The sequence below is a fragment of the Pteropus vampyrus genome, unplaced genomic scaffold (genome assembly GCF_000151845.1).
Source record: "Pteropus vampyrus isolate Shadow unplaced genomic scaffold, Pvam_2.0 Scaffold8, whole genome shotgun sequence".
Taxonomy (NCBI): Eukaryota; Metazoa; Chordata; class Mammalia; order Chiroptera; family Pteropodidae; genus Pteropus; species Pteropus vampyrus.
The window spans coordinates 15,094,308-15,104,533 of record NW_011888789.1 but is presented as its reverse complement, the minus strand read 5'-3'; the positions used below and the strand labels follow the sequence as shown (position 1 = coordinate 15,104,533).

At 43.5% G+C, this 10,226-nt stretch overlaps 1 protein-coding gene and 1 pseudogene across 1 annotated transcript in view; both read right to left on the bottom strand.

Moving 5' to 3' along the window:
* Positions 1-632: 632 nt before the first annotated feature.
* Positions 633-10,226, bottom strand: part of IKBKB (inhibitor of nuclear factor kappa B kinase subunit beta) — a 48,790-nt gene continuing 39,196 nt past the window's right edge. Inside the window, exons 15-21 of the mRNA XM_023520092.1 lie at positions 9,897-10,006; positions 8,673-8,722; positions 8,463-8,562; positions 8,105-8,252; positions 5,640-5,767; positions 3,037-3,127; positions 633-1,524 (exon numbers count right to left, since the gene is read on the bottom strand). Coding sequence (XP_023375860.1) covers positions 1,459-1,524; positions 3,037-3,127; positions 5,640-5,767; positions 8,105-8,252; positions 8,463-8,562; positions 8,673-8,722; positions 9,897-10,006 — 693 coding nt within the window. The 3' untranslated portion in view covers positions 633-1,458. The remainder of the gene's footprint in view (positions 1,525-3,036; positions 3,128-5,639; positions 5,768-8,104; positions 8,253-8,462; positions 8,563-8,672; positions 8,723-9,896; positions 10,007-10,226) is intronic.
* On the bottom strand, positions 4,419-4,537 carry LOC111729256 (annotated as a pseudogene).

Genomic DNA, 10,226 nt, shown 5'->3' with positions numbered 1-10,226 from the left:
GGCCAGTTCCCAGCTCTTCTACTCTCCAACCTCTATGGGAAAATGCCTCAGGCCTTGATCTTCTAACCAGCTTTTCCACTTTGTCCAGTTTCACCTTTTTAAATGTCATATCTAGCTTGAACACTCCTAAATTTATATTTCTAGTCCTTATCTCCCTTGAGTTCTAGCCCCATATATCAAACTGCCCACTGGCTCATCTCTAGTTGTCCTTAATAGGCACCTCAAAGATAAAATATCCAATAGAACTCTTGCCCCACTAGCTTCTTAACTTTCCCCATTTTAGTTAATGATGCTTTAATCCACCCTGCCATCAGGCCAAAACCCTAGGAGTCATACTTAATTGCTCTTTTCACACTAGACATCCAATCTGTTTGCAAGTCTTGTCTAATCTGTCTCCAGAATATATATTTGAGCTGGATTACTTCTCACTACCTCTACCGCCACTACCTTGAATTTGTTTTGCATTCCTCCTTTATTTTATATAAAGGTGAAGTTTTGGGAAATGTCAAAAAAGCAGTGCTCGTGCTGTAGCAATGTTTGATCCAGGCACACTATTCTAGTTTATAAAATTTTCTATGAAGTTGGATTGTGGGACCTAGTATATGTATTTGATTCATGTTACGAGATACAGAAACTTTTAAATAAATCAATTTAATAATACTGCTAGATGATATGAGATGCAGGGACTCCCCATCCCATCGCAGTTACACACAGATGTGTCTGAGCAAGGACGGGGGTGTGGGCACTGTGGTTGACAGATAACCTTTTCTTCTTCTCCATGACAACTCACTCTCAGGTAATCTTTGGAATCCAAAGGAATGGAGTTGCTCTTCCATGCTGGCTCTACTGAGTCACTCTGTGGCTCAAAGGACTACAGACAGGGGGAGCTTAGCATTTATCTACAACACTGCCCAAGGGAGGACAACTACCAAAGTGTAGGTAAAGGAAAATGTTAGCAGCAGTGAAACGAAAACAGGAAGAGAGAGGATGGGGCCAGATCAAGTCCATGATTTAAAAGTCTGTTTAAGAAAAGCTGAATCCAATAAAATTCTAGCTGTGAGGACAGGTGGATCAAGGCCTTTGGAGATCAGCGGGGGTCAGGAGAAGACAGGCTGGCACCAAGTGTGGATCCTACTTTGTCCTGAAAGATTCAGATTAGACATCTGTCCAATGGTCTGTGGGGCAACTGTACTTGAAGCACTTTTTTTCAGAGCAAAGAAAGTAGCTGCTGTGGCTTGGTCTCCCTAAAAGCTTGTGCCTGACATCCGCGCTTGCTGGGCCTCTGTGGTGGAGGATTTCCAGTGTGCAGACAAGTTGTTGGCGGTGCCCACGAGGGCCCTTGGTCCACAGTGAATATCTGGGTGCCAAAGACTGCTGGGATGTCATTATAGCAGTGACCACTGTGGGAGAGCACCAGGCCAGGCAGCCCCATCAGGTGGTCCAGGCCACCCACTGTAGTCAGGAGGCCTGCTCCAGGCTATTCTGCTCCTCTTCTTCCATCTGTAACCAGCTCCAGTCTAGAGACTGAAAGTCAACAAGCAGGTTAAAAATACAATGGCCACCAATATACTTTGGGTTGTTTTTCATTTTCAGGAGGCAACCAGCACAATTTGGAAGGAAATTTAAATCCTCTCATTAATAATAGTTTTGTTATTGCAGGGTACCCTTGAGCTGAAGTAACATATTCAAAACCATACAGAATCTTTTCTTTGGACTAGCCTGGAGTCCCTAAGATTCTGTGACTATGGAAACTGGAAATGCAATTTTAATATTACTTGTGCTCATGGCACTTATTTATGCTCACTGTGGGTAGGTGGTACCAAGAGTAAATCTCAGCTATTGATTTCCAGATGAAATAGCCTGATTAGACTTCCTTTTCCTCTGGCAGAAATGCAAATTAGCAATGAAAAGATAAAATATACAATGCCAGGAAGAGGAAGAGCAGCAATGAAACATATGCAAAGCCCCAAGTATTGGAGAAGACACTTGAATAAATAGGTGATTATAATTAGCAGTATCCCCTCTGAGTCTTCTGAAAACTGAGAAGCCCCACTAGCTTCTTAACTTTCCCCATCTTAGTTAATGACGCTTTAATCCACCCTGCTGCCATCAGGCCAAAACCCTAGGAGTCATACTTAATTGCTAGCAGGTGATTCTATCGGCAGAAAAAGGCCATTTAAAGAGCTGAGGGAATGACTTAAGATCCTCACACAATGTTAGCTTTGTGTTAACATACATGTATTGTGATTAGTTTTTCTTCATGTTAGCTTCCCTATAACTAGTACTACCTACTGCTAAGGTCTGAGTCCCTGGGAAGCAGGGCCAAGACAGGTTCTTGTTTTATCTCTGAAGCCCAGCACAGCAACACCCCCCACCGACACACACACACATACAGATGCTCAGCAATGGTACAAAAGTTGCAGGGGCTGGGGGAAGGCAGAAGCCCTTAGAATAATGTTACCTTCTTCATAAGGATCGAGTGTGTTAAGGATAAAATGAGATAGTACACATAAAGTACTTGTATCCATCCGATAATTGTTAGCATTATGATGGTGATGATGATGATGATGATGAATAAATATGTGCAGTTGACCCTTGAATGACACGTTTTGAACTGCGCAGGTCCACTTACACGGGAATTTTTTTCCATAAACACAGTGAATGTATTTTCTCTTATGACTTTCTTAATAACATTTTTTTTCTTTAGCTTACTTTATTATAAGAATAACTGTATGTAGTATATATAACGTACAAAATATGTGTTAATTGACTGTTTATGTTATTGGTAAGGAAGGCTTCCTGTCAACAGTAGGTTATAAGCAGTTAAGTTTTGGGGGAGCCAAAAATTGTATGTGGATTTTTGACTGTGTGGGGTGTCGGTGCCCCTAACCCTTGTCTTTTTCAAGGGTCAGCTGTACTAGAAAATCCTAAGTGTATGCTGAGGTCAAGGAAATGCTGGATTGCCTTTCCATTTTCTTTTTCTAGTCTGCTGTAGAAAGGATGGGACAGCTGAGATTCACAGAGGCCATTCATTACCCGTAAACTCTGGTCCTGTTCTTTCATGGTGTCTTGCATTGCATTTTCTAGCTGGGTGCAGAGAGTATGTGCTTCAGCCATCAACTCTTCACTAAAGAAAATGATCGAATTATTAGAAAGTGGTCAGTATTACTTTTTCAGAGATAAACCTACTGTTTAGCATATTTTTAAATAGCTTTGGCAAGATTCTAAGAATTAAATAATAATTATTTTGGTTCTGAGTGTCTTAAAACGCCACGTCATTGCTTATTGACTTCATGCATCTAATTAAGCATTTTCAGAAGCCCAAATCCAGCCATGATTATTACTGGTCACAATGTGAAAAAGCAAAGAGATCCCTGCTTAATAAAAAATTAAGAGTTCTTTCAGACTTAACTAGACAGCTGAATTTATTAATTCTCTCCAAACTACCAAAATCTAAAGAAATCTCTCAAATCACCTGTTTTTCAATTTTTGAAATGGAAAAAATATATACAAACCAAGCAATTTCCACAGTTCCTTGAGGTCTACAGAAAAGCAAGTTCTGGGAACTGATTTCATTAACCTGTGTTCTCTCTTTTCTATAATAAGAAATGCACGTGTCCTATCAAGAATAGGCCATGGTGAAATAGGGGAGAATATAATAAGTTATTCGTCCTTTTTTAACCTCAGTTCTATGATATGGAAAGACAACTGGCAACCTGTGCTCCCAGGATGACTTTTCTAAGGCTTTGAGGATATCATTAGAGGGAATGTGACAAATCCAGGAAGACAGTGTCTTGAAACTCCTCTCACCTTGCAAAGTGTGACACTCTGATGGTAGGCACAGAAGGCATCTTTTTCCTTAGCCTCTTCTATGGGGCTGCTAACCAGGTTAAAGGCTCAATGCCAGCTCCAGAGGGCAACGTAAGAGGAATAGGACCTGGTTACTATCCTCAAAGAACTCACAGTAGGTTGGAGAGAGAATTAAGAACCTAAGGCCATATATGATTAAATACCAAAACAGTATAGGCTATGAACTCCTCAAATACAGGAACAGGACTTTTTTAAAACAGCTTTATTGAGATAAATTTATATAACATAAAGTTCACCCATTTAAAGTATACAATTTGATAGTTTCAGTATATTTACAGAGTTATACAACCACCATGATAATCTAGTTTTAGAACATTTTCATCACCCAAAAAGAAAAATTGTACCCATATTAGAAATCTTGTACCCATATTAGCTACTTCCCATCCTCCTTCCCCACCTGCCATAGGCAATCATTAATCTATTTTCTATGTCTATAGATTTGCCTACAGAAACTGATTTTTTTTTTTTAGGCGAGGCAACCCTTGGTTGACCTCACAGATTTCAAGGACCTTGTCAGCTTACAATCCCTTATTATTATTATTTTTTAATGCCTACAGCACGTGGTCTTCCTAGGTGTTCTCCCATCCAAGTACTAACCAGGCCCTACCCTGCTTAGCTTCCGAGATCAGACGGGATTGGGCTTGTTCAGGGTGGCATGGCCGTAGACAGGAACTGATTTTAACTACCTCCACTGCCTAGGGCCTGGCACATAGAAAGTGTTGAATAAACAGGTATGGGACTGAATTAGAAACAAACGATCCCCACAGGTGATCCAAGAAGAGAGCAATCCCTGTGTGCATGTGCGCTCAGGGCTTCAGAGGAGACAGGAAGCAGATGTGCCCTCCAGATGGCAGGACTGCTCCAGGGAAGGGCATCTGCCAGAGAGTGGCTCTCAAACTTGAGTGTGCATCAGAATCTGCCAGGGCTAGTGAAACACGGGCTGCTGTGCCCCACCCCTGAGCTTCTGATTCAGAATCTACATTTCTAACAAGGTGCTGTTGATGCTGCTGGTCTGGACCAGACTTAAAGGTAAACTGAGCTAGAGCAAGAACTTGTGTGGGAACAGTGGGATCCTCTTGCACAGCCGCTGTGAGGTGCCCGTGAATGCCTTGCAAAGGCTCAGGCTGGATCTTCTAGGGAATGGGAAGCCATTGCTAGTTACTGACCAAGGAATAACTTCAAATGGTGTTTTGTAAAGACTAATTTGACCAAAGAGGGCTTGGAGGAAGTAAAGATATGAAGCAGGGAGGCAAAAAGGCTTGCCAGAAAGGGCTGAAGTGTTCTGTTCACCACCTCTGTATCAGTGTACAGGTGACAGGAGGGGAAGGAAGGGATGAATGAGAGGTGATGGGAGGCCATGGGAGGAAAATGGGAAGTTGGTAATCCAAAGGGATGGAGGGTGAAAGGGAGGAAGAGATAACTCAGGGGGGATGAATAGGGCCCTCCCTGCAGGGAAGCTGGTTTTGAAGAACAGGTAATGATTGATGGACTATATTACAGCATGTGACTGACTAGCACTTTCAATATTCTTATTGAGCAATTAGTAACCCAACCCTAAGACAAGGAAACTTTAGTTAGCAAGTTACAAGGGACTATGAGACATTTGTCCCCACAGTGCCTAGCATATGTAACAAACACAAAGGAAAAACACGCACAAGATCATCGGACAGACAAAATGGTCTATTGGTGCATTTCTATCCCATGACCTCCTAATATTCAAGTTCTCTTGAATATTACACTTGGCACTGTAACTGATGACAATGACGTACCTTTTGTTGACTGTCTCGGGCAAGCTGTAGGGGGCGTTGGGAGGCTGAGACATCAGCTGACCAGAGTGACTAAGGCGAGAAGCATTCATGCTATCTGGGCTTCCACTGACAGGACCACGGACCTTGCTCTAAAAGACAAAACCAAAAAGAAAGTCGACAAAATTTTGGAGCAAAGGGCTGATTCAAATTTTGCATTCACACTATGGCATTTTCTCACAAGACAACTGGCCATAAGACACATGCTATTCCTAGAGAATATTGGTCAACATTTCTATCTGTGACAATAGCTAATAGTTTGCATTTAAGTTTAGTAAATGTTTCTCTATTTACAGGTGTACTTTTTGATAAAAGATTCTAAATACAGAGATTTGAGTGCCTGTATTTGTAGGCTTTATTTCATTAGTTTGGTTGCTTAGTGAACACTTATAAGGAAACTGAAAGAGAGAGGTTTTTATTCTTTTCCAAGCAGAAGACTGAAACACACAAAAAAGTTATCAGTGACTGAATCACCCATCTGTGGGGCAGCTGAGAAGAAAACCAAGATATTCTGACTCCCAGGATGCTGTAACCACTCCACCTCAAAGCCAAGATGCTAAACTAATGGCTCCTGCTCTAGCTACTTGTACTTCCTTACGCCTGCAGCTCACAGACATGACCTATGGTCAACCTTCTCAGCACATCAAGCCACCTCTCCTCTTCGAGTCCCCAACACACTCTCATCTGCTGGCCTCATCTACTGCTCACTGACCCCTTTCCTTGCCCTCACTGTAGCCTGCAGTTCTTCAACTCTTTCAGCCTCTCAAGCTATGGGACACATCCTGGCTCCACACCCTCTCTTCCACCTGAATGTCAAGGTCTAATCTCAATCAGCTATTCCAGCACCCAATTTTGACTTCATCATCACCTGACCACCTACGTCCTACTCATTCTTCAGGTGAAACAGCACCTCCTTGGGAACGTTTCCCATGGTTCCCTCACCTCTAAAACAAGCTGGCACACCTCCTCTGCATTCGTGCTATAGCTCCTGCTTCCTACAGCTGCTATAGAGCACTTTCCATTCGAAATTGTTCCATTCATTTCCCTGTCTGTGCCCCTCACAAGAGTATGAGCTCCTCGGGTCAGGCACCATGCTTTTTTCTCCCTCCTTTATCTCCAGTTTTCATCACACTGCTGGGCATAGTCAACACTCAATAAATGTCAAATGGATAGACAAGGCAGGTCAGGCCATCACCTGTGAATAGCTCGACTTCTCTCTCCATCTTAAACTTTCCCTGTCTTGTCATCTCTCCTCTTTTCTTTCCCTCCTTACTTGTAGGAGGAAATGTCACTCACCCCTTCCCAAGGACAAGACTTCAACTCATGCTCATGATGTTGACCTCTCCACTGGTCTCAGGACTAGAAACTCACTGTCTTCTATCTCTTTGATACTATGAACCCCTCAGTACACTGTCTCCTTCTGCTTGGCCTACAAATATGCTTATCTCCATGACCTGAAAAAACACCATCCGTGTGTCCTGCTTCCACCTTAAGCAACTATCTTCCTTCCCATTCTCTTCTTTGCTCTTAAAGGCTATTGATAACTACATAGCTCTCCTTTCAACCTTTTTCACCTTTTTGCGGTCTTCAGAGTGGGGGTTACTCTCCCATTGGCTCTGGTTTCCATGGCTTTTGCCTGGCTCTTTTCCTTTCACTGTCCTGGGCTCTCTTTTTTTGTGTTATGTTTTCTTTCTGAGCAACATTCAGTGGAATTGCAGCTACACTGAGATGGTGGGCACAGAATGTATGAGTTACAATACGAAGCAGCAGACATAGATGAGGGTCAACCACACTGTGCTGACATGCAGACCCTCAAAAGGTCTGTCTATATTTAACTCTAGGAACCTGGGAATGTGACCTTATTGGAAAAAACGGTTTTTACAGATACAGTTAAGGATCCCAAGATGACATCATCCTGGACTATTCAGATGTGACCGAAATCCAATGACAAGTGTTCTTATAAGAGATACCCAGAAGAGAGACACAGAAAAGGCCATGTGAAGATAGGCAAAGAATGGAGTGATGCTGTCACAAGCTAAGGAATGCCTGGGTATTCCTTGAGCCACCAGAAGCTAGAGGGGCAGAAAGGGATTCTCCCCTAGAGCCTACAGAAGCAGCCCAGCCCTGCCAACACCTTGATTTCAGACTTCTGTCCCCAAGAACTGTGACAGAATACTTTGTGGTAATTTATTACAGTAGCCACAGGAAATGAATACATGCATAAATAAAAACAACAGGCCCAGGCCCTAACTCTGCCCCTCCTGCTCATTGTGACTCATGGAGAAGAGAAAATTGAGCAGCAGCAGCTGAGTGGTTTATCTGTGGCTTTGCGGTCTCCCTCGTGGGGTGGTGACAGCTGCACAGAGGTGGAAAGGCACAGAACAGTGGCAGACTGAGGGCTGTGGGCCGGGCTTCAGGGGCTCACTCACACAAGCGATCTTCAGGAGATTCCAGAGTTCCTTCTGTCGCTTCTCCTGAAGCCGAACAACAGTCTTCTCATCCTCATTCATTAAACTCACCACCTCTTCCACCTTGGGCAACAATTCCAGAGCCTTCTGCTTGCAAACCACGGTTTTACTGTAAAGAATAAACAAGGCAAATTCCAGTGGCATTTGGGTTGGAGAAAGCAGAAGAACATAATTTCTGTCAATTATGAATCCAATCAGCAGCTCCAAATAAATTTTCTCCAGGTGGTTTAAGCACATCAGAGGGGAGTGAGGAAATGGCCTCACACAGTCTCGCTGCTTCTCCACATTCCACCTCAAGTAGGAAAGTCGGGGCTTATACCTGAGCTGGGTATAAATCACTCGCACTTTCTTTTCAAAGCCTTGGATTGCCTGAAGTAGCAGCCGCACCATTTCCTGACTGTCACCCTCAGTTCGTTGGTCTGGAAAGAGGAGAGAAGTTGCACAGTTCCTCCAGGTGGCTGGCAGAGAGTACTAATGCCTCATACTTGAGATAACAAGGCACCCGAGCCAGACATAAAAGCCCACTTACCTCTCGGTTTTTCCCTTAGTCTCCTGTAAAGCTCCCTTGCTTGCTCTTCTCTGAAATATACAAAAAAGAAGCTCTGTCTAGATCTGAGGCCAAATAAGCACATCTGAAGCACTGATGAGCTAATTCCTGCCAGCAGAATTACTGATTTCTAGAAGCAAGACTGGCAATATGTCTTGACTGAAGAAAATGATTATTTCTGGTGATATTACAGGTGATATCTATAATAAGAGAGTGAGCGCCTTCGTTATCAAAAATCAAACATCTCCAAGGTTTAATGAGAGAGAATCTTAAGGAAAGGAGTTTCCATTCTGTCCCTCAGATTTCTGGAATTCCCATCCACTTGGCTTCCGCAATAGTGATTCCAGGTGCCAGCACTGGACCTGAGGCTGGACTGGAGAACATGCCTTCCCCTCAGGCCCAGGGTGGACACAAACTCCTATCCCTTTCCCTCCTTAACACAGTGAGACTGGCTGACATTTTCAGAAGTGACTTTCATCTGAAAACTGCAGGTGAATAAATGATTTGAGAAAATGTAGAATACAAATAAATCAGATTTCTGATATTCGGACTCCTGTTCCTGAGAATCATGGTAAAAGCATCAGAGGATACTGCTGAGCCCAAATAGGACAGCTCCTGAGAGGATGATGTGCTTGCCGGCATCTCTTCCGTCTTCACTGCAGGGGCTGCATACACCTGTGTGATTTCCTACAAGTAGGACTGCTTTGCCTGGGCCCCTTGTCCCCTCCCAGAGCCAAGGCCAAACTCCTGATAAAGATTCAAATGAACAGTTTCCAGGTCCAAACTTCTAGGAGTTGCCAGGTTTCTCTGCTTGACTTTCTGCTCTTCGATCCACACCTGGGTAGGGGGGCTGGCTGAACAGTGACATCTAATACATGGTAAAGGCTCCTTGCATTACATAAAGCCTTGATTGATTATGAACCACTTCTCTATGCATTATCTGAACTGATCCTACTATTCTGGGAAGTCAGACAGTTTTTCTGGCCACTAAATAGAGATGAAAACTCAGGCTCGGAGTGATGGTAACTTGCCCTCGCTCATCTCTGGAACAATGATTCATTGGGGAATGTGCTCTAGAGGAGAGTGGTCTCACAGAGCTTCCATAATAACCACACGTGATCTCAACATAATACATATGGAAACTCTGGTTAGGGCTTCTGCATGTGCTAGGGACAGCGTGTGGTCCCCTGCTCAGTTGGTACTCACAGATCGTCCAGAGTCCCCCCCTGCTTCCGACCCATTGGGCTCCTCTGCAAGTCCACGATATCAGTCTGCAGTGCCATCATCCGTTCCACCAGATGTTTCACTTCATTCTCCTAATGAAAAAAGCTGTGCTAATGTCAACTGACGTAATAAGAGCATTCTGAGATGCCAGATTTTCAGGGCAAACCCTCCAAATTCACTCAAGACTCATGATTGACTGGCTAGAAGGAATATGGACTTTGGAGTCAGAGTGACCTGGGTTTGGATCTCGGGTCTACTACTTTCTAGATGTGTGACCCTTGGGAAAATTTTTAACCCTCGATCTGTAGTTTC